This window comes from Corvus kubaryi, unplaced genomic scaffold (assembly GCF_017639235.1).
Source record: "Corvus kubaryi isolate FWS band 111438036 unplaced genomic scaffold, C.kubaryi_AGA036_p1.0 75, whole genome shotgun sequence".
Classification (NCBI taxonomy): domain Eukaryota; kingdom Metazoa; phylum Chordata; class Aves; order Passeriformes; family Corvidae; genus Corvus; species Corvus kubaryi.
This window is the reverse complement of record NW_024582062.1, coordinates 1,450,128-1,476,824: the sequence shown is the minus strand read 5'-3', so window position 1 is coordinate 1,476,824 and position 26,697 is coordinate 1,450,128. Positions and strand designations below refer to the sequence as shown.

Sequence of the window (26,697 nt, the reverse complement as noted above, 5' to 3'; positions counted from 1 at the left end):
CAATCTGACTCCTTTGTAATTGCTTTGAATCCAATTAATGCTTCCTGAGTAGATGTTAGGAATCATAAAGAGGAATCCAAGTCTGAGCTTGTCACCTAAACTACGATAATATTCCTTCAAAGGAGGCACATTTGCAAACATTATTAATTACCTGGGGAACAGCTCAGGGTTTCAACTGAATTAAGGGGGGAATGTATTTTTGTGATTTTATGTTTGATTGAGAGCAAGAGATTACCTTATTCTGGAACAATGGAGCAGTTCTTTGTCACAGACCTGGCAGCAAAACACGGGGAATTAGTCTGCACCAAGTCCCCCGCCCCCAAAACCAATTTACTGGGAAGGACATTATGCCAGGAATTACCTGGGGCCAAAAGAGCTTTTAAAAGTGTTTAGCATGGGCTCCTCTAATCAGAAAAATCGAGGAGCACAGAGCTAAAATTCGGCTTTTTTTGTTTTCCATGAAGTGTTGTTTGGCTTTGAGATGTGCTGAAGCTGTTTGGGTTGTGTTGTTCTCTGGGTGGGCTGTGGGTGCCATCCTGGGGTCCTCCAGAAAAATAATTAAAAAAAAAAAAAATTCAGGTGCTGACACAGGGCAGGAACCTGTTCTGAAGTGCGAGACTTTGTGCGTGATCACTGGAAATCTTTTATGGAAATTATCTACCCACACAAATGTGTGAATTTGCATGTCATGTAGGCAAAACACAGCAGGCTTACTTGTACAGAAGTGCATGAGAGCTCGGTGGCAGCAGCATGTGAATTCCCAAGGCACTGCTTGCCAGGTGTCCTGAGCCTGGTTTTGCAGAGTAGGGTTGAGTTTTAGGGAGAGGAGGGGTGGTCTGTGGCAGAGCAACTCCTGATCCTTTGCCTGCTGGCTGTCTCTTGGCTGGTCAGAGCAGTGAAGGTCTCAGTGTTGGCTTGCTGCAGGTGGGAACCGAGATGAGGTTGGCGTTTGCCCCTCCTGAGCCAACAGGCACTGGCAGTGTGAGAGCTGCTCTGGTGGCACTGACAAGCACCCCCTCACGCAGACAGCAGTGTCTGCTTCCACTCTGTTAAAAGACTGGCAAAATGGGAACACACACCTATGAATTGGATGATCTCCTTCGGGCCAAAAGGAAATGGAAGTATATGAGAAATAGGAAGATGAGGACGCTAAGAACATCGGTAGAGTCTGGTATAATAAATTACCAGATTACAGGCTATCAATTCACCTGTCTAGGTCTTGCCTGTGTCTAAAGCACAAACATGTTTGATCATTAAGCCCAAATCATGCTCACAATTATTTTTCAAAGCATTTTCAGGGAAGTAACAGTAATTAATAATCTTTAAAGTCTGTACAAGTGCCAGTTGTGCTGAGGTTTCCTGTTGGAGTAGGTGTGCATTGCAGGCCCCAGCCCTGCTCTGGATGGATGTTCCTCACACGTGGAATGCATTACTGACCCCCTCTTGGGCAAAGCACAGCACACACTCCCCCCCAGAGGAGCAGGGCTGGCTGCTGTGGCCTGTGCCAGCGACAGCACACTCCCAGGGAGCAGAGATGATGAGGTAGGAGGCTATTTATGGCTCTGTCTGCCTCGGCGGAGTGTGCTTGAAATTAAGATGGTGCTGATAAATGGACAAAGGAGAGAGAGAGGCTCAGAAGGCCCTGGGCCAGGGCACTGGCAACGTGGAGGTGTTCTTTGAAAATCTCTTTAGCCAGTGATTAAATGGTGTCCAGCACTTCATTCATCTGTCTCAGGGCAGGGGAGGGCAGGAGATTGTAACACAAGACTGAGGGTGTCCCATGCCATGATTTTCTTGGCTGAGGCATCCAGCAACACCTGCAAAGTTACATGTCACCATTTTGCTGTATTCAGTCTAAACATAAAGGACATTACTACTTAATATTATTCAAGTAAAGTTAGGACTGTTCCCTGGGTTTGCTGACAGTCTTGCCATGCACCCTGTAGGAAAGCTGGGCTCACTTCCACTGCCTCCATGCACCCACCATCAAGGAACCATAAACAGTTATTCCATAGTAGCAATTAACCACCCATGTTCTGTGTGATGTTGTGTCCTGTCAGTACACAAGTATTACACGTGTCACAGGACAGCTCTGAGAAACTGATAAATGGTGACATCCATGTGTTTGCTTTCCTTTCCCATGAGGATGCTCTAATCTTGCTGTGCTTTCATCACAGCATCTGGGATCTTGCCTGCCCCAAGGGCACAGCTCCAAGCCACCAGCAGGGCATGAAACAGCCACGCAGCACATGGAGCTGGCAGTGCAAGGCACTGCCTCCCCTGTCCAAAAACAGAACCAGAGAACACAGACTGCTTTCCCTGTGCATGGAGTCAGTTATCTGGTTTAATTCCAGCTGAGAAACCAGGGCAAGGAATATACATCAACACTGTACACATTCTAAATCACCACAATCAAGCTTAAATTCTTTTTATTCTTCCCTGTAAACCTGTCCTGAAGTAGGTTAGTGGATCAGAGCAGATCTGCTCTATATTATTTATAGGTTTCCTTGTGGTTCTTGCTGCTTGGCTGGATGCTGCTAGAGGACTCCATGTTCCAGCAGTCTTTCTCTTTGCTGCAGCTTTAAAACTTTCTATTTTTGTCTGCAGGAATCCCATCTCCCCAGCTCCCTTCTCTGCTAAATTCAGCACACTGGCAGTGCTGAAAGTCTTTCATCGCATGCTGTGCCAAGATCTGACTACGGCGAAAAGCGCTGCACTGTTGTGCTTGTGTGTGAGCACAGGTAGCACAGGCAGTGCCCGGCACTGGCACAGGTGTTCCCTGCTGTGCTCCTGGGGCCAGTGTCCTTCAGAGGATGTCTTCAGGGAAAGCTGCTGTCCGGTGTGAGGAGGATGCTTTGGCTGGGATGTTCCTGCCCAAGTGTGGTTGCCCCTCTGAGCCAGATACCCTTATGTTCAGGAGCATTTGCAGCAAAAGCAGCCACTGTCTTTGGCTATGAGATTATTCAGCAGCTCAGGCAGCAGCCCAGCACAGGGCTGCCCTCCCACAGCCTGAAGCAGGAGCCCTCAGCATTTTCACCAACTCTCGTAATTCAAACCCACTGAGAAAGTGAAGAGACTACGCATCAGCTGAATGTGATAGGCAGGGTAGGGCTGCATAATTTATAGACCTGCACTCCTTTTTGATGAGATTTTTGAGTCTAAAAGCTCTGGGAAGGGAGTGCTATTTTTTATTGCATCTCTGAACTCAAATTATGTCAGATTCTGTGGGCACAGTCTGTGGTTGTTAAAAAAAACCCCCACCAAAGTGCAGCCTCAGATTGCTCTGGCTCATGAGCACTGCTGGTCCTGCTCCATGCAGAGTAAACCAGCTCCTTGCAGATCTGCACCAAGCACTCCCAAGGATTAGCTCCTCCATATCCAGAGGAAGCATAGGCATTCACAGCGTGCCAGGGATTATACCACATCACCAGGTGCTGGTCCTGCTCAGCTGCAGGATGTCTGGGTGGCCAGGGGCCAGTTGCTCCCTGCTGTATACAGAATTACAGGATCCAACTGTGTGCTTTTAAATGATTTAGCTGGGATTGCCCTTGTGCTTGGTATCTCTCTGTCCCAGGCCCCTTTTCTGTGTATTGCATGATCTGCCTGGACCTTGGTCTGTGACAGCTTCTTGGAGCAGCCACCAGCACCTTCCTTCCAGGTGCTTGGTGGCCCGTGCCTGGTGCAGTGGTGTGACACTCATCACACATTCATTCCCACCCATACTGTAACCTCTGAAAGGATGGAAATTCAGGATCACACTCTGCTCTTCTGCACATCGAAGGTAGTTGTGTGGCAGGTGCAGGTACACTTGGTGCTTTGAGTAAACAGCAGCACATCATCCCAAACAATTCTGGTCTCACTGCAAAGGTGGGTGCCTGGTGGTTGGAGTGCTGGAGGCAGAGGCTTTTGGAACAAGGGCTCCCTTTTTGAGCCGATTATTCAGAGTGAATCATTGCAGGCAGTGCTGACTGAGGTCGGAGAGGCTGATATTGCCAGCTGCACTGATTTGTAAGGATTTGGGAGACATACTGATATTTTCTGGAGATAAACCACTAGGAATAGGGAAAATGTTATAAAACTGTGGCCCAAGTTCCTGTTCCCTTATCTCTCTGTGAGTGTTGTCAAGAGTTTAAAATACATGTGTGATAAAGCACTTCCTGGAGCAGTTGCAGTGACGGTGTGTCCTGAAAAGCATCTCCCTCTTCATTGGGAGTGGGAAGCCAGAAAAGCCATGCCACTGGGATGGGAGTGTCACTGGGATTGGTCAGACTGGTGCTGGAGCACAGGGTGCTCTGGATACTGAGCCAGCAAGAATCAAAACCTTTTATAATGTATGTTTTTAATGGAGCTGGGAAACAGGGAAAAAATAGGAAAGCTGTTTCTGAGTCCTGCAGGTATTTGGGGGGTGGTTACGATACCATTAGAGGGAGTCATGGGCTGTCAGTGTTTCTCTTAATATGGAACTGAAGTCAAGAGCAGAAACTTTATGTAAGAATAAAGAACAGAGGGATTGGTTAAAACCAAGTGCATCCTAACCCTGTTACAGAGTCCTGTCTGAGATGCTGCGGGTGGTGCTGGATGGTCCCATTCAACAGGGGCAGGATGGGGAGAAATCACTTCTGGAAAGGTCCTATTTAAAGGAAATAGAAAAGGTCAATATTAACAGACTAGGAAAAGACAAATGACAGTGTTGTACAAATACTGTGTCAGATGAGGAATTGTTCCCAAAATTGTAGATAAGACAGTTCTGTCCTTTTTATCTTGTAATACTGAATAAGAGGACAATGAATTTTGCTAAAGAGCAGCACAAGTTCAATCTGATTTAAGGAAAGGAAATACAGTGACACTGCTGCAAGATGTCATTCCCTTGTTGAGTGTGGTAAACTCAAAAATGGAATGAAAATGTGTGGATGGTGAGAGAATCCAGGGAAATAACAAGCAGCCTTGTATGGGGGACTGCCAGAAGGGATATCAAAACTTGGACCTTTCTGGGACTGCCTGCACTTCTGGGGCCCTTCACAGCTTTTTGTCTGTGTTCTGCTGTGTGACCACCTTCTTCCCTCCCATTCCACAACGCTGTTTTGGCTCCATGGATGAACTTCCTTCCCGTCTCAGGTCTAACCTGCTGCCACCCATCATTTCTACTTCGCTTGAAATTCACCTGTCAGGGCCCATGGCAGCTGTGACGTGGATGTGTGGAGGAGCATCCCTGATGGGACAGTGTGGGCTTGCACTGAAGGGCAGGCAGTGTGCTCCCAACACAGCCTGCCAGTCCTCCCCAATTAGGGTGATGGCTTTCCATGTGAGGCTGGGGCACCCATGGAGACCTGACTGAGCTCCCTGCAGTGAGCCATGCAAAGATAATTGAAGGCAGCAGCTAAAGATTCATCAGCGATGCTGGAATCCTTCCAGGGGTGCTGAGCAGTCAGCGGTGCTGGGCTGGAGCAGGCTCTGTCGTGAGCCTATGTGGAGTGGGACCCCCACACTGTTCCATCCTTGGTGGCAGGGTGGCAGGGGTCTGCTCTGTGCTGGGGATGTCCTGGGATGTCCTCCCTCTGCTCTTCATATTCATCCTGTTAACAAAGGGCATCCCTTATCATCGAAATATTTTCCATAGGCCCTCTGGTGATCGCATGAGCAGTATCAGAAGTCATTAATTCTGAAATGTGGGCTCCAGGGGACACTTTCAGCAAGTTCAGCTGGCAAATAAACCTTTAAACCTTTCCTTGTCAATGCTTCCCCTTTCAGGCAGGTGCTGAGCTGTCATTCACCAGCCTACAGCCCTCCTCAACAAGCCAGCTGCAGCATTCCTCCTCTGCATGTCCTGGTGAAGCCAAAAGGGCAGAAGATTCCCTAAGCCCCCCAGCAAAGTTCTTGTTTTCCCCAAGATAAGTATTTCTTCAAAGGACTGTGGCAAGGTGGCTGTAGTTTATACTCTTCTAAATAAAAATCCTAACAGCTGGTATGTGAGCAGTGAGTTTTGGGTTTTTTTAAGTTTATTTCTGCTGATGCATCCTCTAAGGTCTTTCTAATGTAATTTGGGATTATTTGTGACTTCCAGGGTGTCAAAGGGTTCACACTGCCTGGTTGAGCCTATTACTCTGAGCAGCAGTTGGAGAAGGGCTTTCCCATCAGATGACTTCTGCTTATCAAGCAGGGAGGCAATACCTAATACTCAGTGAAAAGCCTAAATCTGGCCTATGGAAAGGAGTGAGCTCTTTCTGAAGTGCTTCAGTGCTGAGACATGTCTAAATCAAGTTCTGGGGCAAGGGGTGGTTCTGTGCCATGGGGCAAGCAGCTTCCTGTGAACACTAACTGTGTGTGATGCCTGAGCCGAATACCTTTCAGAGCTGCTTAACAGCTTCTCTTTTCCATTTTGGTGATATCTTTCTAAATTATACATTAAACTTATCAGGCTGAGTAATGCATCACAGCTTCCCCGTGTCAGACTTAATGTTCCTTATTCAGCTGCAGCTTTGTGTTTGCCTTTCCCTTCCGTTTATAATCAGGCAAACCCTGGCTCCTCCTCTCCAGGAGCTGCCTGCAGCAGACATGCTCTGCAGGAGGAGCCAGGTACAGGGGGCTGCCCCATCCCAGGGCAAGGCTGGCTCATGAGAGCATGACCTGCCATGCTGCAAAAGGGTCCTGGAGAATGCTGAGTCCATGGAACTCATGCTGTTGTCCTGTGGGATGTGGGTGCTTTGCTGTAGGTGGGGGATTGTGTTTGTGAATAAATTTAAAAAACACCCAAAGAATCTGGGCGAGCAGCACATGGGGAGAGTGGCCACAGCAGTGTGGTGGCACTGGAGGTTGTGGGTGGCAAGGGACTGACACCAAGGCTGTTGGGATTTTAGGTGCTACAGGAAAAACAAGTAATTTGCTACTTTTCCTTGCCAGTATGTCTGAAGACAGATAGTACTTGGTTAAGTGCAGCTCTAAAATGGAAACTCAAGCAATTTTCTTTCAGTGGTTTCTCAGATCATTGCACAGCAAGATGCAGCTAAGGAGAAAGGCATGTCTCTAGTTTTTAAGTGCTCTGTGTTAATGCTGGTGTCTTCTGTGAAATTACCAGGCTTTGTTGCTGTAATTCAGTGCAAGGAGGAATTCCTAATTTTAGGGGCTTTTTTTCCTTGTGTTGTGAGGCCTTTTATATTTCTTCTGTTGTCTGTTAATACCTCACTCCCAAGAGACGGACTGAGTTCCTTCTCTTTCCTTGCTGCCTGTCCCCTGAGCTCCCTCTGTATCACCCCCCTGTTTGAACCCCGGGTCCTTTGGCCACATCAGGCCCTTCAATGTGCAGATGCTCTTCAGGACTGCTGCTGTTTGAAGCAGTCCTTTTTTATTGTTCCGTTTCATTTTATTCTGATGTATAGATAAATAATTGGATGCCTTTAGGAGGCTGCAACTGTACTCCTGGGTCATGTATCCACCAGTTTTCTTCTGCTTTTTTTTTTTCCCCTCAGAAGTCAGGAGGCAGCTGTGGGAATCAGTGCTGCTCTTTTAATAAATGCAGTCACACCACTGCCTGTAGCACCTGAGTGGGTTTTTCTGAACAGCGCAGCTTTTTCTTTTTGTAACACACTTTCACCTTATTATGTTTACATTCTATAGGAAAACAATGTATGTTTTCAGCAGAATTAATCAGTATAATTATATGTGATTTCCAGTGTCAGGTTCAGCCGAAGCACCGATTCAGGGTGGTGATTAGCCCTCTCAGCAGCAACGGGGATGGAGAGCTAATCTGTGCCAAAAACTCTGATTTTGAAAGATGCCATTTTATATTCCACTTATAAATTGAATATTTCCTCTGAACGCCCCCAACCAATTTGAATAAAAATGTATTTATACCTGATGGCAGTGCACCGTGTTTGTTTTAGATTGCAGCTTTGCTTCTGTTTGCAGAGGCTGCCATTACTCAGACAGATGGGGCCTGAGTCTTCATGAACAGGTCTGCCCCTTTGCATTTGCCTGAAGTTATACCAAATGAGCTGCATTCGTTTAAATCTGCATAGTCTTCATCTTCTCTGATCCCTAAAAAAATAATAAAGTCCTTGAATATTCTGTGATTCTGTAATACTCTTTTTGGACAGTGCAGCAAGAGCTCCCACATGAGCTGTCTGCATGTGGCTTGTGGTGTGTCCCTCCACACAGAAAATTCCTTGACTCCTTATAAGGTTCATGAGGCAGGTTCAAGGTTCATTGCAAAAATGGAAGAGTGGTTGATTTCTTTATTTTCTGTAATTTCAGCCTTTCAGAATAGGGAGCATTTTACAGACACAAAGCTCCAAGAGAGCTTTCATTTGCTGTTTCAGTCTTTTAGAAAGTACAATTACACGGGAAGGAAGCTCCCTCACTGCAAAAAAGTTCAAATCAATTAAAACTATTTACTTTGTTGCTAATGATTCCAGACCATTGTAATTTATGGGTAAATAAGTGGCTTCAAAAGCATGTTCATTCAGTGAGTACACAGAGGAAATGTTAACGAGTTCTTGGGTAAATTAGGTCTTGGTTTGGTCACAGACTCTCCCTGCAAACCTTTCCGGGCCGGCTTGCCACACAGCCTGAGGGATTCCAGCTTTTGGAGGAAACTGCAGTTTCTGATGGGTTTTCAGCATTCAGAGAAACACAGGTAATGGGGGTGGCACAGGCTGGTGCAGCCAGAGCGGACAATCAGTGTTAACAAGGTGAGGTGCATCCCTTTATGGGTGTTACAGTCCACTGGGTTCGTGCTGATGCTCAGCAGGGGTGAGACGATAAACAGCAATTACTGGGCAGTTTTTATGTTGGCCACAAATGTATTTTGCAGAACCTTTTGAATGTTCTTTCAAAATGGACCTTTTTTTAGCAGAACTTAACAGCGTTAAAAAACAGGAGTCGGTGCTGTTCTTGTCAGGGTCTCACTTATCCTGTGGACAAGTTTGCTGCAGCTTCAATTTGCCTGCTTGGAAAATTGGCTGTCACATGCCAGGGACAGCCAGATCTGTCAAGCTCCACACAGTTTTCCTTTATTAGCTCTATTGGGTTTATTGCTTTTCGTATGCTCTGAGGGATGATAGTTGTTTAGTGACAAGAACCTGAAAAATCATTCAAGTTGACAATGCTTTTTAGATTTCATTTTTTCCTTGTGTCTCTATCTATAAAACAGAATGACTTGAGGACACGCTGAACATAGTGGGGAGTTTGCTCTATTGCTGGGAACATGCCTTCAAGCTCTGAGCTCTACTGTTGTTACCATCCCCACATCAGCCAAACTGCAAGAATGGGCATTTTACCTGTCCTGCTGCAGCTTCTGGTGTGGCAGGGATGTGCTTTGGTTTTCAGCAAACTGGCTTTAATCTCCTTAGGCGTGATGGTTGCTCCAGTCATTTCCAAATTGTGTGTGCAAGTTGGGATGGAAGATTTTTGTGATGTTTTCCAGGTTCTTGCAGTACTGAGCCAACTGAAACTTTTCTGACATAACACCAAAGCATCAGGAAACCTGGAGAAGACAGCATTCGAAATAGTGTTGATGGAGGATCTCCTCTGGCTGTGCATGGGTGTTTCTGCCTTAAGAGGGGGATGCCACGTTCCTCAGAGCACAGAGTCAAAAGGCTCTGCAGGGAATCCCTGTGTTCACCCACGCTGGTTTTGCTGCCTCTCATCTCATTACACGTTCCTTTGCAGGTTCTTTAGTGCTCCCTGGTGTGGCAGGCAGACAGCACATACCATGTGAGGTACCTGCCCCTCAGGGGGGCCCAGCAGGACATGGTCTCCCTCATGCTTTCACATCACAGCATCTCCAGCACCCTGGGAGGGGCAGCACTGTTGTTCCAGTCCCAGGGTTTGGGAATAGCATAATCAGCTTCTGCATGTGTAATGAGAACAGAATCCCCTTGGCTGTTCTCTGCTCCATCTCTCGCTGTGAACACGTAGTGGAGGAGGAAGGATGGCAGTGCTGTAGCCACTTCACAGGGGCGATGGGCACTGGTGGTCCTGGCAGACACTGTGAGTGTGTCCAGCCCTGCACAGGGCACCTGCACTTCTGGGGTGTGTCCTGAGAGTGAGAAGGAATAACATGGGGAATCCTGGTGACTTGAATTCCTGCCATAGCTGACGTTCCCTTGCTCTCTGCAGCTGTGGCAGGTGACGGAAATGCCTCTGATGGCAATAGAAATGTTCCTGATGAAGGGGAGAAGGCAGCTGCAGCTCCTGTGTCTGTGCCAAGATGAAAATCTTCATCGTTGAGTGGTTTGCGAAGGCACGACTACAGTCACCTCAAATCGTGCTGTTGCTGAGCGAGCACCAGCTCTCCATTCCAGCAGTATCAGAGAGAAACGATCTGTGGCTGGATGAGTGAAGTCACTCGTCTCTAGCAACAAATAGGATGGCATCTGGGCAGGGTCTCTGACTCAGGCAATCTTTGCTGGTGGAATAAAAGGCAGAAAAACTATGTGGGATATGTACAAAAGCTAAAATGTGGGTGGGCGTGTAAGACTCTCAATACTCCGCTCAAAAACAACCCTACCAGCAGTCATGTGTGGCACACTTAACAACAGACCCTCAGATAATTCTCACACTGTCTGATGAATTTCAAATCTGAGAGGTCCAAGCTGAAGAACAAAACCTGGTGTGTCCTTCATTTGAAGGACAGCAAGATGAGGGTCTCCATTCCTCTTCCATGATCTGTGCAGGCTGGAAAAAAAATGAAAAAGCAGTAAATCAGAAAATGTACAGAGCACTCCTGAGCCTGGATAGTGCAGAGTATTGCTGTTTCTGGGATTTCAAGGACTCTTGTCATAAGCTGTTCGTTCCTCAGCGTTACCTCTCTCTTAGATGCTTCTTCAGATGCGTCGATGCCTAAGCTCAAAACCCCCTTTGATCTGTGCTTACTTTGCCGAGCATTTACCAACTTAAAAGTGCCTGTGTTAAACTTTAATGTTCCCGTGTCTGGCACTGGATGTTCCAACTACTGCTGCTTTTTTGGGATGTCTCAGAAGATACCAGTGTATGTAGCTGGGTCAAGTAGCTGATGGGTGAAATGAGCAGTGACTGGCTGCGTGTAATAGTCTGCCCCTGTTACTGAAATTCAGAAGCTTTCCTGCCTTTTTATATTTTGTAAGGTGTACCATGTCATGGGCGTTGTGTGTTCTTCTCTCTTGCTGATGTGAATGTAGACCACAGGCACCAGCACTCAGTGTATAAAATATCTCAGCTTCATACTCACATTTGGCAAGTAGATTAAAAAAATTGGGGGGGGGGTGGAATTTCTGCATATAACAGCAACTGCTTTGCTATTTGTTGTATTCTTCAGAAGGCATTGCCAAAACTTCACTGTTTTTTCTTGGAGCATACTGTGAAATAAAAAGATGAGGGAGACTCTCCAGGAGAGATGCAGCCATGGAATTACCAAAGAAATTGATAACTCTCATGTGCCACATCTCCAAACGCTCGCCTGATAAATTTGCTCTCACTACTTAAAAATCTAATTGGATGAAGTGTCGGCATCTGTCATCGGCTCAGCCTGAGCCCAAGGGCTAAACAAAGCTCACCTTTCTCTGCTTAAATAACACAGCTTTGGAGGTTATCAGGGCACTGTCACGTGCTGGGAGATTGCCAGGCTGCTCCTGTACAGCGAATTTGAGACTGATGGATCAGGCTGAAGGGCAGTTTGCTTTGCTGTAGCTGGGCTGTAGCACCTTCTGCTCATCCCTGATAACATCTCCGTTAGCAGCCAGGTCACTTGCTCTGCCTTGGCAGTTTGAGGCAGGATGGGTCCGCTGTCCAATTTACCATTCTTTTCTCTTACTGTGTGAGAGGGAGAGCTATTTGGGGCAAAAAGGAGCCAGGAAGGAATGTGTGCCCCTCCCTTGTGTTCAGAGTTGTGCTGGCACTGACCAGAGCTGTTTGTCCACCCTGGGAATGGTTCTGTCCTTGCTCTGATGTAGTGAAACAGAGAAACAAAATCCATTTGTCAGATCTCCCCAAGAGAAACCTGAATGTCTCCATGGCCAGAAAGGAGTCAGAGTCCTTGAAAAGGTCTGATAAGAGATAATTCCACTCTTATCAGCAGGTCAGAAACCCCTCTGAGCTACACAGAAGCACTGGTGGGGTCACATTTCCTTTTAGGATTCCAAGGCATCCACGTGCGAGTCTCCAAGTGTATGTGCAGGAGGCCCAGAGGGCAGGACTGCCTCCCAGCCTATAACAGGAGTGCTGAGATGCTAATCCCTGTTTGTTAATCCCGTTGTATGGGGGAGACTTCTGAGTGGTAGTGAAGAAAAAAGGTTGTCTAGTAATCTTTTTCTTGCAGTTCAGAAGAAATTCAAATCTGATACTCTTTTTTTTTTTTTTGCTTTAGGATTTGATGTTTCTGGTTTAAGGTGCTGCCTCAGTTCCCAGCTGGCTGCTGTGGATCCCTTTCAGGATGCCATGGCTAATGAGTCACAGCCAGCAGCTGTAGAGAGAATGGAGCGAGGCTGGCATGTCCTTGACGTGGCAGTTTGGGGTGTCCCTGGTACCTGCCCATCTCTTCCTCTGGGCACAGCCCCATGTTGCTCAGCTTTTATGCATCTTTTGTTTGGACCCTCCACTTTATGAGCCCTCTCATGCAATTCAAAAGTAAAGTTGGACTCCAAAAGGAGGAGAACTTTGGATTCCCTGGCACCGGAGTTCCTCATGTCTGGAAGGGTTATCCAGGCACAGCAAAACCTTCAGTGAATAACCTGTGTGCTGTATAGCAGTGTCATAAGGGTTTTGCCATAGGAACAAATGTGTTGCAAGACTATCAAAGGCAACATTATGAAAGTGTTTTGAAGGTTATTGATGTTATTCCTCCGGGAATTGTATTACCAGCTACTGATATCAAAAGTAACAAATTTAAAGAAGCTATAAATGATAGAACCCTCGGAGCAAGAGCAAAGAAGAGAAATAAAAAGGACTTGTTGGCTTACCATGTACTGTATAGGCTGTGTGGAACATTAAATAGCATTTATCTGCTGTTCCTTCAGGCAGGCATCAGGCTCACATGTCCTCCTTTCCAGGCACCTGGAGCCTTGTGCCCCTGCACTGTGTCTGTGCGGGTGTAGGGAAAGGGGTCAGGGCTGGTGAGCACAGCTCCAGCCCCTGGGATGCTGCTGGAGCTGCCATCACCTTCCAGCACTGCAGAGAGCTCCCTTCCTGGTGGGCAGGTGGGATGTGTGGGGCTGTGAAGTGCTGAGCTGCTGCTCTGCTGCCTCGTGCAGATCAGCCAACCCTTAGACACATCCTTAGTCCATCGTGCCACTGCTGTGGGGAGTGTACACTGGGTGTGAGGGGCAATCCTCTTTCAAATGATTTAAAATCATTTTTATATGTACAAAAGTAGCTTGGAGCTTGGCGAAGCTTTAAGAGCAGTGCTGAAGGACAGCGTGTCTCTGGAGGGAAAGCTTATCATGAGCTCTCAGTACATTCTCCTGGGCTTTTCTTGTTTAGTATTTGGAAATGTCAGCTTTCTATTACTTGGTCCACCTACAACAATACCAATTAAAAAAGTAAGAAGTGAAGTATCTGCCGGTGCACATAGAACTGTTTTTAATTCACAGAAATGCATTAATATTTAACAGATAATAGTGTTATTGAGGCAAACTAGGCCATCAGCTTGAGAGAAAAACTTGCACCATCTTCATTCCAACTAGAATTGGAAGCAGTGCATTCTGTTGATAGAAACTTTGAAAGCACTTGGTGAATGTCAGTGGAGCTTTGAAATTAAAATTTCTTCTTACTTCAGACCAACTATTATTGTATCTCTGGCTTGGGTGAGCTGGGAAAGGGCAGAAGCCACTTGGGGCATGATTTATAATGCTGGCATTTCTGGCCGATGATGGGGATGGAAGTGTTCCGAGCTGAGCTCTGCCTGAGCTCGTTTGAAATGCAATGACAGAATTCCCATGTAAAGGTTGCAATAAAAACAGAAAGAGGGAGAAGAGATTCTGTACTTCAGAACGAAAAGAAAATAAAGAGTCCTCACAAATGTCAGCTGAGGGATCTCTGGCTCACACTTGTGGGGAAAAATAGTCCAAATGCAGTAGCAAATCTTTTACAGAGCAGCAGCCTGCAAAGAGAGCAGCACTGTTACAGCATATGCAGTACCTCAATATTTACATTTGTGTCTGTGATTTGTTGGGACTTTGCCCATGTGTGCATGGGCAGCATAACATGATTTCAAAGTATTCATGCAGCTGCAGGGCAAAACTCTGCTCCACATCTGCAGTTTTGGTGGCCGGGAGGTTCCTCACTGGTGCTTTATGGGCAATCAAGCATTTGCTTTGTGTTACCCCCACAAAGATTTGTGTTTTGCTGTTAAATCAAGTAAGCCCGATGTATAAATTGGGCTGTATCAGTTAGCAAATTTTTTGAGATTTCTGAGTTTTGAAAATGAAAAGCACAATTCAAGTGTAGGACACTGAAACATCATGTGGCTTTGATGTTCTCCTCTGCACCACTTTGCTTGCAGAAGAAATTCCACTATTCTGGAAATGATTGCAATATACAAGTGTAACATAGGAAAACATAGAGGCACTGTGCAAATGTAAGTCTTCAAAGGTGGAGAGCTGGAGTAGCAGAATATACTCAGTATAGCAAGGGATGTGTGTGCTATAATAAGCCTCATTTGTCAGGAAGAGTATCTCAAAGGAGTTCAAACCCAAAGAAACCTTTGCTTTGCCCTCAGTGCTATTGTTTGAAAATCCTCCAGGCTTTTGCAGAATGAATTGTAAAACTGCAGAGAGCAAGTGACAGGGAGGAGGAGGAGATGCCTTGGTGATTTCCATGGCAAATCTGTCTCCCTGTAGAGGCAGTCGGTGCTGGATGCAGCAGCTGGGTTAAAGGCAGCTGTTGCTGCTGTTTCACACTTTTCCTGAGCGGGGGTGTTAAGAAGGAGTATCTCTGAGCAAGCTGAAGTAGGGCACGTTGCTTTCTCTAAGTTTTCTCTGCATGCTTTAATCATGGTTGCGTTTTTCTACACAAGCAGTGGCATAGCTGTAGAAAGCTATTAACTGAGTCAGACAGCTGCCCTGGCACCTCTTCTGACCGACGGCTCAAAGCTATGGAAGTCTCGGGCTGGTCTTTCAAGAATCCAGAGAAACAGTGAAAACCACGGGTTTGAAAAAGAGCCTTACTCTGTGGGTGGCAGCCTGGAGCCCACCGTGCTTCTTGGAGAAAACCCTTTGGGGACATGGGTGGGAGCCAGGCTGTGCTGAGCGATGCGCTGCTGTTGATGCCCTGCGTGCTGGGCGGTACCAACACCACAGGTGCTCAGGTTCCACAGACTCGGGTCTCCTTAGACCTTCCCATGAAACCACTTTCATGGTCTCTGGGGCAAAAGGCAGGACAGGAGCCTTCCCTGCTGCCTCGCTGTCCCTGGGACCTCTGCGTCAGCACCAAAGCTCCCTGCATGTGCCTAGATAAACACAGTACCAGCTCATGGCAGAATTATCTTGTCCCTGTCAGCTGCCTGTGTAAGTTAAAGCTTCCAGCTGGGAGAGGTGACACAGATGAAAAGAAATTTCCACTGTCCAGAAGAACAATACCTGTGTGAGAAAGAGAAGTACCTTCTGTTTTATTTTGCTGCATGTTTCTGGTTGTGCAGCATCATTCTCCTGTTACACCTTTTACTAGCACTAGAGGTATTGCTATGAAAGATAAAAAGCATCTCAGAAATCAATTTCTTTTGGAACTTTGGAGACCAGGAATTACTGCATGTTATTACTCTGTGTCTTTCAAAGTGTACGTTAAGTAAACATGATCCTCAGGAGTATTCATCGGCAGCTCTTTCTATATAAAATATCTTCAAATCACATTTGATGATGTATTAGTGAGTGTTTGGTATTTGTTCTGTATTAAGACTCTCTTATTTTGCTTCTCACACTATTTAAATGCTGCCTGATGATGCCCACACTGCTCTGTGTGCTGTGCCCTTACCAAGGTATTGAAGAGGAACTGGGGAACATGTTATAAAGTATACAGCCAGATTAAATCCTGATTCTCTTTAAAACAATTGCAGGAAATCTCGTCATCTCAAAATAATTTTTTGCTTTCCAAGCCTTTCAATATTTGCAGTACGTGGAGCTGTATCGTCCTGTAGCCAGTCTCTTGTCTCAAAAATTGTTCAACTTAAACAAAAGAACTCAAAAGAATTTGGGCTGAAAAACTGGGAAAATGACTCTATGTTGGAGTTGTGGGCTGGCTGACCTTTTGAGACAAGCACTGTATCCATAGGGTATAAATCTTGAGGCCCCAGTCATGGCTGGGATGCAGCGGTGGTGAGGATGGTGGGGGTTGCCCCCACCCCAGAGGGGACCCAAAGCTCCTGTGCCCAGGCAAGGACAGTGACAACTGGCACCAGTTCCTGAGCAAGTGCATGTCAGGATGCTGATTAAAACCACACATGCACCAGTGTCTCTCTGCCTGGCTGACTCCAAGCATCCTCTCTTCCTGAGGAAGCTATTGAAGGACCAGAAGTTCCAGCAGTGCTTTTGTCAGCTGGAGCCATAGGGACAAGGTTAATTCAAGGTGCTCTGCTAGCTAAAAGGGATTTCCCAGCAGAAGGAGTCCTGCTCTGCAGCACAACAACTGCTTTTGTGTCTGGCTCTGGGGTCCCACTCTCTCCCCCGTGCTCCAGTGCCTCAGCTCGGGTGCCAGGGCTGTGCTATATCTGTGGTAATTGTCTCGTTCTCCCTAATTAAACATGCCCAGCTCTAGATAAATTAAGGCAGTAGGTTGTGCGCTCAAAGGCAGTGGATTTTTTTTTTGTTTTCACATTTAGTGTGGAAGATTAATATATTCTAATGCATCAGCCACCAGGTTACCTTCCATAGCATGACCTCAATTAGAAATTAGTTCAAGGATAAAGAAAATGCTGGGATTCAAACCAATAATCTTGCCCAAAGCTAGCATTTGGTCCCTGAAAAAATTCCATTACTTCAGTGTCTGTGTTACGTATTTGTGCCTTTTTCTTCGGGTATCCCAGACTCTGCTCTCAAACCTTTGAAAATCCAAAGGAAACCCTCCAGAAAGACACTGCTATAAATAGTAGAAGATTCTGTCATCCATGTGTCTGGGAATAGTTTCATTCACTGGTTTGATTTTTAGATAACGTATAGATGATACACAGGCACTCCCAGTACCTGTTCCTGAGTTACCTGTGGGTACTGAAGCATCATGTAATGGTAGCCCCTCAAAACCACAAAAACCTCTTTATATTCTCTTTTTTTGGGACATCTTTACATTATCTTTTTTGGGGGGTGATAAGCTGTCAGATATTAATCCTGTCACCCCACAGCGATGGATGTGAATTATCTTCCCAGAAAGCTGAGGTTCCTTTTCAGCCTTTTGGATTGAGAAATACAAAGTAAACCTTGTAAATGAATAGCTGCCAGAAAAGAAAAACCTGTTACAATTTTGGGGGTGAACAGGGACAGAGCGGGGCACAGGAGCTGCCTCTGCATCCCACTGTCATACTCCTCTCCTCCTACCCTTCTGCTTCGTGGTGTAGCCTTTAGAGCTGGAACAGGCTGGTTTCACCACGTGTAGAACTTCACAGGTTTGACACAACAGAACTGACACAGGTGTCCAGTGCTAACCAGGGCAAGTGGCTGCGTTTGGGGGTAATTCCTTGGCTGAGATGAGATTCACTGATGCTCGTCACCCCTGAGGATAATTTACTTCCTTTCATCCTTCCAGCAGGGAGTACAAATGCAAAACTTTCAGCTCAGAGGTATTTTTCCAAATAAAATTATCTTCAGCTGTGGTCATCGGTGATTTGGGAGCCCCTGCCAGTGAGATTTTGCCTTGAGCTGATTGCCTTGGCTGAGCAACTGAAGAGCAGCTGGAAGCTGGCCAGAAATGGCTTTTGATTTTTGCTTTTAAAAGAAAAAGGAATAGAAGAAGAGAACCAAACCAGCATGCTTTGAGAAGGCAGAGGTTTTTGCAGACTTCTCCTTGGAGGGGACTGACTCTGGGAAGTGAAGAAGAAGCAAAAGGTGGTTGCTGAAATGAGAGTTTTCCCTGTGGCTGAGCCGTCGTGGAGCTCTGGAGGAACTGACCATTCCTTCACCCCAACATTGGTCAGCCCTTTGCTGGCTGCCCATGCCCCCCCCCCCCCCCCCCCCCCCCCCCTCCCAGAACTGTTCCAGTTTTGTGTTTCTGCTCCTGTGAAAAATCTCCACATGGAGCAGGCTGGTGGAACAAACAATCCCTGTTTTAGTCAGATAGTTTCCATGGTGTGTGGTGGGCAGCAGAGGAGGCTGCCAGGCTGTTCCAGCCACTGGGATGGAGGGCTGCAGCACCATTATGTGCCATTATCACTTTCTGGATAATGTGTACACTTTCACCATCACATAGTTTTTCTCCCTCATTTTTCATGAGAACTGGCATTAGATTAATGGTTAAGCCATGGAAGAAATGTAACGCCACGCCAGTCTGATTTATTGACCACTTAGGGCTGATGAAGCTTCAAACAAGAGTCAGGCAGATGTTTCAGTTGCATTTTTCTTCATCAAAACCAACGACTTTTTGTGTTTAACCACTTGTTGTACCATCTCCTGCTTACCCCCCAGCAGCAGTGGAGGCAGTTCCTCTGCCACACTGAGGAGGCACGAGAAGCCAAGCAGCCTTGTCCAGGTCAGGGACAGATGGCAGCGCCTTCAATTCGGGTGTGGGGGAAGCAGAGCAACTCTGCTGAGGCTCCAGGCACTGGAACGATGGGCAGATTTCCAGCAGGAGTGTTTCCAGAGCCATCTGCAGCCCAGTCCAGGGCTCCCCTTGTTCCCCCCTGCCACACCAGTGAAGGGCCTCTGCCATGGCGTGTCCACTGTCCTGACACCTTTCCTGCATGGAAGTTACGTTTGTAATTTTTCTTTCAGTCTTTCACATCTCTCTTGCTCTCCTGGTAGGTCACCACAGATAGTGATTCGCTGCTGATCATGAGTTTTCCAAAACATTTGTATTCTCTTCATTTGTGTCAAAACATTTCAGTTCACCAAGTGGATTGGCATTCATGAAGTTTGTCAACCTAAGGTCAGCTTTTAGATGTAGCCATAAGGAACAAACCTGTTTGGTCTGTGTTTATTTTGTATGCTTTTATATATAAAAAGTCTAAGTTCCAGTGCCAGTCCACTGCTGAGGTCCACTTGTTTGTGTTGCACTGAAGCCAGGAAGCCCCATAATCCTGACCTGCTTGGTGACAAACAGGCACTGTCAGGCTGTGAAAAACACAGTTTACCTGAGAGGAAGGTAGAAGCACCTGCAGAACTGCCACATCATCCACGGCTGTGTCTTTGCTCCCTTCTTTGAAACTTCCCTGAGAGCAAGAGGTGTATTTACATGAAATCTCTGAAGCATATTACTTTTTATTACTTCATCATCTAGATCACTAATTATGTTAAATTAGCTGATGGAGACTATTTGGGTGTATGGGTAATCATTTTTACTATCTGAACCTCTTCTGAATTATGCACGAGGACTGTGATGTTTCAGATGTACTTTTTGTAGAACGAGAAGTTGTGATGGTTTTCCGTGTCCTCTGGCTGCCTCTGTCTGAGGCAGATGTGCCCTGTGAGAAGGAAGGTTTTGAACACCTCACAGTTGAACACAAAAGGTCCAGTTGTTTGTCTACAGAAGAATCTCAGGAATAGAAGAGCCAACCGTTTTCTTTGCTTTAGCACTTTCCAAAACCACTCTGAAATAAATTACTAGCTGTTTTTTACAGGGTTTCTTTGCCACTTCCCTGTGCAGTACAACTCTTTTAGCACTGGCTGCAAGAATTTGATACTGCTTTCTCACAGAATCTTCACTGAGAAATCCCCTGCTTGCAGTTCTGACCATAGAGGGGGAAAATGCAAGTTCCTACTGGCACGTCTTCCTAACTTGAAAGAGCTTCTCCAGACAGAGGGATGTATCTGCTTACCAAGCAGATGCTCTGCAGGGCTGCTCTGCTTGTCACAGTGCTGTACATGGGTACCAGTGGCCCTCCCCCCTGCCAGCACCTTCTTAACCAGCCTGGAGGAGCTGGGAGACACGACCAGCTCCCCCTGATCTTGGGGATGCGCAGGATGCTCCCTATGTGCGGGGTGCACGAGGGAGTCACGGTCACCCCACACCCAGCAGTGCTGAGTGCCACCCTGCCCCTGCCCTGGGCTGCTCCGGGTGCAGCTCCAGCGTGCTGGGCCTCGGTGCTGTGCTTTGCCCATCAGAAGTTCCCTTCCACAGGTCTCCTTGGTGCAGGTGTCCGTGTCCTGTTCCAGCTCTCCCCTGGTTTCATAAGCAAGTGCTGCCATCAGCACAACCTTTGCAAGCGGATGATGGGTTGTGTTCTTCCCACTCCCCCCCAGAACAGGGCTCTAACAGCATTAATGAAACATTAGAGTTTTAATTACACCATTATCCTGTTTATTTTTATAAATAATTCCAAAGCAGTCATTAAAGTTTGCGAACTTAGGAGTAAATGACTTAAGGGAAAGAAATCATCTCCTCAATCTTGTTATTATCTATTGAACAATCTCCCTGGGACGCTGTTGGGGAGCTGGCGGAGTTGTTGCTGTTGTTAAGATGATTCATTTACTCGCAGGGTGGTGACACAGAGCTCAGCTCCTGCTCCAGGTGTCGGTGGGACGGCACCGCAGTGCGTCAGAGCAGGGTCCTCCCCCCGCAGCCCCGCGGGAAGGGAGAGGAGAAGCGGGATCAGCTGCGGGATCAGCCTGCAGGAGCCGGCACCTCTCTGTCCGCCTGCAGCTGTCCTGCAAAGCGCTCTTCCAGTGCCAACCGTCTGCAGCTTGCAAACATCTTCAAAAGACAAGGAATTCTCCGGGCTTGTCTGTAAAGAGCCCGTCTTTGGGGCTCTCTGTAATACTGTTTGTGAGCCTCCTCGGCTCTTCCCTCCTGCTTTCTCTCACTGTATGGAGAGTGTGGCTGTTCCTGGTGTTCTCAGGTGACTTTCTCTATATTCAAAAAAGCTTGATGTGGACCAGAACTGATGGAAGCATTGTCTCAAAGAAACAAAAGGTCCCTTAAACCAAAGCATATTACCTGGTGTGCATTGTCAGTGGTGTTTGCAGGACTCTTGCAACTATTTGGTGTTGTAAGGGTTGAAAAAGAGGTTCATGCTGAGCATACAAGTGGAGCAGGAGAGTTGCAAGCAGAGGCCATCAGGATGGGGGAAGCCTTGTGCAAACTCAGGTGCTGTCTTTTGCCACCTCTCTTAAAGAACAGCTCTTATCTCTGGGAAATCCAGTACAGTCTGGGGTCTGATCACGCTGCTTTCTGTCACAGTTTTAATTAGGAAGTTAAATGCAGAGAGTGCTGGCCCCAACGATGTAACTCTTGCTCGCTGTCCCTGCAGAACCCAGACATCGTGTTGGTGCACTACCTGAACGTCCCGGCCATCGAGGACTGCGGGAAACCGTGCGGCCCCATCCTGTGCTCAATAAACACCGACAAGAAGGAATGGGCAAAGTGGACAAAAGAGGAACTCATCGGGCAGCTCAAACCGATGTGTGAGTATCTGGAGCTGGTTTTGCTTCTTTGCTGTATATTTAGAGTCCAGCGTCTCTCACCGCCAGCAACCATCCTGTGAAGGAGTCATTTGTCCATCCAACTCAGCTTGCATCTGCACACTCTTTCTTTCCAATATTCAACACTTCTGGGATGTATGGTATGAGAGCGGCCCAGATTGTCCCCAAAAAGGTCCCCTCTGCACACTGGGGGAAAATGGTACCTGTGTTCTTGCACAGGGTTCAAGGCCTCACTTGCAAAGAGCCTATGCAGTACTGGCAGGTGGATTCCCCCAAGGGCACTCCGTGTTTGGGTGGCCATTGTCAGGTCACAATGGGTTGCTGTAGCTTACAGGTGGCCCCATGGAACTGAGTGTTTTGAGTTGAGCATAATTTCCTACAGTTTTGAACTTTGCAGCCTAAAGAGAAGGCTGCTCAGGTATGCAGAGGGATGGGGAAGTTTGCCCTCAGACAGGCAGTTCTTTGAACCTCTCTGCATCTGCCTTGGTGTATAATATTTTCCTTTGCATCAGTTATATTGTATGTCTTCCCCTGGAGAGCACATTCCAATGTGCACAAAAACATCTTTTGGCAATGAAAGAAAAATGAGGCATAAAGTGGGTCTATAACCAAGAGAAAATTAACTGCAGGAGCCACAATACCAAATCTGAGTCAACAAATACCAGGTCTGCTTCTGTGCCTGCCCCCTGCCCCTGCCTGGATGCTGGTGTCATGCCCAGCTTCCTGTAATTGGAGGTCACAGTCACAGAGTGCATCCTGATGTGTCTCTGCCATCCATGAAGGATCAGCCTCGTGCTGACCGCGGCATTGGTAATCTGAGTTTGCAGTCCTTTTTTGCATCCTGAGCTGTGCAGGCCCTTGTATTCCTTTTCCACACAAAGCTGGAGGGCAGAGGAGAACAGGGAAAATGACACATTTGCCCCTGGGGCTGATAAACTTAGAAATCCAGGATGTTGGTGTAGCTGAGACTGGACAAATACCTTAACATTAAACAGGAAAGGAAGCAGCAGCCTGTTAAAAAATCTGCAGTGCATCAAGAAAATTATGTGAAAACTATGACGAACTCGCCGTAAATTTAATAACACTTGGCTCTTTTATGTCTCAGGAGGGAAGAGTGAAATTCTGCGCAATTATTCAGAGTATATATGCATGTACACGTCTCTGTTTATGGGTACATATCCTGGGAAACACATCCTTAGAAATGTAGCTACAATAAAAGCTTTGGATTCTGATCAGACCTAGAAAACAAAGAGGACACGGATAACCGTGTTCGGGGAACGCAGAGGGGCACCGCTCGCCAAGAAGCCATCAGATTTGGTTCCAGTGTAGGGTGTGCCATGAAATTCTGGAGCCAAGCACATTAGTTTCATCACATTTTTGCATTAATCACATTCTTTCACAGACTTCACAGTTTGATTGCCTGATGTTTCCAAATTTCTCTGCCCTAAAGCAGATTTGTCAATGGCTTAATCAAAGTGTTGTGCACGGTGTCGCTGGTGCAGTGACAGTCTTCACCTTTTACCTGTTCTGTGCTGGGGTTTGTTATGTTTTATTCCTCTGGACTTGGAAGCTCTGTAGGGGTTTTGTTTTCTTGGTTGATGTTTTCCATGAGAATTTCACATTTAAGACAAGTTAGTGATGAGTACAGCCAGGGTGTGTGTGGAGGTCCAAGAGCTCTGTACCTGCAGGGGGGTTTCCCATTTCAGACCACTGATGTCATTCAGGGTTAAGGAAGAGAAGCTGATAGAAGTTCTGCCTTTGGGGCAAATGCTTCCTCCTGGTCAGAGGTTGGTGGCAGTGTCCAGCTCTTGACTCACTGACAAGTGCTGTTTGTTGAACTCCTACTCAGCCTGGGCTGGAGTCAGGTGTTAAAGCTGTTGACCTCTGTCAGGTATTAAAGCTTTCCTGTCAGAATGGAGGGTAGCAGACAGGCAGTGGTGTGGCAGCCAGCGGTGTGGGAGCATGTTCTCTTGGCCATGTGTGCCTGGAGAACCAAAAGCCATGTGGCAGATGGCTGGCAGGGTGAGCGGCATCGGTCCTGGAGTCCAAGCCAGGCAAATACATTAAACTGTTTTTCCTGAAATGCAGAGAGACCCTGGCTGGGATGATCAGGGAGTTTGTTTACATTTCTTGCATCCATAACTCGCTCAGCTCCCTCTTCCTTCCCCGCTGCATCATCCCAAAGTCAGTCCAGGCTTCAGCAAGTCTTCAGTAGCGTCAGGGACAGGCACCAGCTCCTGGTACCAGCCTTGTCATCCTCGTGAGCAGAGCAGGGCACTGAAGTCTGGGTTCTTGAGAGGTGGCTTCTGCCCTGCTCCTGAAGGAGACCTCTGAATGCAGAGAGAGCTTCTTGGCTGGCTGCTGTTCGCTCATTCTGTGACTGTGCTTACACTGGTGGTTATGGATTAAAATCCACCTTTTTGGAGTGGCCATAGAGCTCTGAGAGCTTTGTGGAAACAGCATTAACTTGTTCTAACATAGCTGGTGTGTGAACTAATTAAGAGACTGAAATGAACCCATCTGAACATCCGTGAAAGGTAAATGCTGCTCTAAGGAGTTGAGGTTTTCTTAACACCTCCAGCTGAGTTGAGACTGTAAATAATTAATTAATCAGCCTGACTTCAGCTTTCATGGCTTTGGAATTTTGCTTTAGTTCTGATCTGTTTGTCACCTGCCTTCAAGCTGGGATGTTCATGACCTCCTGGTTGCCTTCTCTGGACCATCGCTGTTGGCTTATCAGACCTCAATTTGGCTGTCCTCAAGACTGAAGCATATGAGCCTGGAAGGCCTGATACACATTCATGACCTCCCACAGGATGATTCCTTTTTCCTTGCAGGCTTGGAGATGAGGCCCCTTATCTCAGTGGTGTAAGCAAGGTCAGGGAGCCCAGGGAAGGCTGTGACACCTCCAGTGATGGCAGACCTGGGATTACCCAGCAGTTGGGAGCATCTCAGCTGGGTGTCTCAATCAAAAGGGTTGTTGTGTGTGTGTGTGTTGCTTTGGTGTGAATGCAACTTTTGAGTACATTTGTGCAAAGTGAATAGCTATAATACATGAAAATTCTGCAGGAATGTTGTCTGAGACACCTGTAAGTCATTTCAGGATGCCTGGTGTGAAGAATGAGCCTCAATTTGGCATTGCTTTCAATTCCCCCCCCCCCCCCCCTTGTGGCCTGTTACAGTCTTGCTTTGAGATTTCTCTGAACAGATTAGCAGATGTCCTTAGAGGCATCTGGTGGTAAAAGCAAATTCAGTGGCAGAATCCATCACAGCAGAATTCTGTATATAAACTCCATATGATCAGCAAATTGTGGGCCAGCTCATGTTGGGGGTTTCTCCAAATCATCCCCTTTTGGCTCTCTCATCCTTCAGCTGGCATGTATGACTTACAAGCTCACAGCTGGTGCTACGTTGCAATCCTTGTTCCAGGTCCACTATAATTGAGAGCTATCTTCCTTTCAGAGGAAAAGCTTTTTGCATTCCTCTGCTGCGTAGGAACTGAGGGCTCCTGTTTGTGCCTCCTGCACGCAGCCACAGCTGGGGAAGCTGCAAGTTCCACGTGTGCCCATCAGTCAATGGGCATGGGCTGCTCTTGCCTTTTCCCAGAGTCCCTAACTCTGTGTCAGTGAAGCCATCAGGCCTCCTGGAGGTGACCTCAACCTGCATCCCTGCATTGTCATCACTGGAGAAGGCATCAGACGCCTGTAGCTCAGAACAAAACTCAAATAGCAGCAATCGGCATTAATGCGGTTTGAAGAATTGAGTTGTTGGGAGTTTCGTCTTGACTTGAATTTATATTCAATTTCAGTAGCTCTGTTTAAGGAGTGGGGTTATATTTCATCTTAAAAGATCAGTTGTAGAAAAATGCTATATGGGATGATTTTTACAATTCCCCAAGCAGTTTGTCAGAGCTCCAAAGTGCCCCTCAAAACTGAAGCTTGCCAGCTTAGCTCAGCTGGCCACGTAAAAAGCAACGTGGATTCTTCAAAAAGACATTGGGTTTAATAATGCTGACATCCAGTTTTACTGCAATAGTCTGAGTTTTTATTAAAAAGATAACATGACAGAAGGTGCTACGTAGGTTCTTATATCCCACCCACCACTTGGACTTAGAGTACCCCGTTCACATTGTCTGCATGGCCAGCATCAGCTTCCTGCTCATCAGCTACCTGCTCGGCTTCTCATCTTCCCGCCAACCCTTTGACTACTGCAGGTGTGCAGCTCTAAAAACGAGTCCCATGCAAGAATACACTTTTCCTCTCCCTCTGAGATCTGTGGTGGGCTTTATGTCCCCAGAGGAAGCTTGCTCCCATGCCTATATGGGCCACTTTGTAGGGAAACATGGTTTCCCTTGTGGTCAAATTTTACCTGATGTATAAAGTCCCACTTTGCCAAAAGATCAAAATTAGAAACTGTGTTTTAGCTGGTGCCTTTCAGCTGTGTTTGGAGACACCAAAGTGAAATAATCCCACCGAGTGCTGACAGCAGGCCAGCAGGAGGAACCCACTGTTAGCAGCAATGGAAACTAACTTGAGGAAACCTAAACCAAATAGTTTCCTGACCCCTTAAAACTTGGGTATTAAACCAGATGCAGCAATTGCCGAACCTCTCTGAGGAGGCTGCGGGCACACCAGCCTTTGTTTCCTGTTCTTCCGTAGTATTTTATGTCCCCTGTTAACATTTGGCTGTAGTTACTGGCAGACTCAGTCCTAGAGCATCCGCAAAGGTGTCAGTCTGCGTGTTCCTGGCAGTGCCACCGAGATGTGAAAGCCTGGGGAAGGAGGGCTGGGAGCCTTGGGAAAGGCTCAAGGCCCTCTCTGTGCGGGCCGTGCTTATGAGGAATTTTTTCTCCAAAATGGCCAAGCAGGATTTTTGCTTAAAAAAAAATCCTGGAGAAAAAAGAAAATTAAAAAATAACACTAGAGAAATGGAGAGGCTTTGCCGAGCTTCTGTGGGTCCGGGGCGCCGGGACACGCCGTCCCGATCCCAGTGCTGATCGCGGTCCTGATCCCAGTCCTGATCCCAGTCCTGATCCCAGTGCCGATCCCAATCCTGATCCCAGTGCCGATCCCAGTCCTGATCCCAGTCCTGATCCCTGTCCTGATCCCAGTGCCGATCCCAGTCCTGATCCCAGTCCTGATCCCAGTGCCGATCCCAGTGCCGATCCCAGTGC

The 26,697-nt window shown here is 47.0% G+C and overlaps 1 protein-coding gene across 11 annotated transcripts in view; it reads left to right on the top strand.

The window, feature by feature from the left end:
* The window catches only part of CAMTA1 (calmodulin binding transcription activator 1), a 231,678-nt gene that overhangs the window by 154,147 nt on the left and 50,834 nt on the right, over positions 1–26,697 (top strand). For all 11 annotated transcript variants that reach the window (XM_042051368.1, XM_042051360.1, XM_042051362.1 and 8 more), the window contains one exon: positions 21,353–21,506. In XM_042051368.1, coding sequence (XP_041907302.1) covers positions 21,353–21,506 — 154 coding nt within the window. The remainder of the gene's footprint in view (positions 1–21,352; positions 21,507–26,697) is intronic.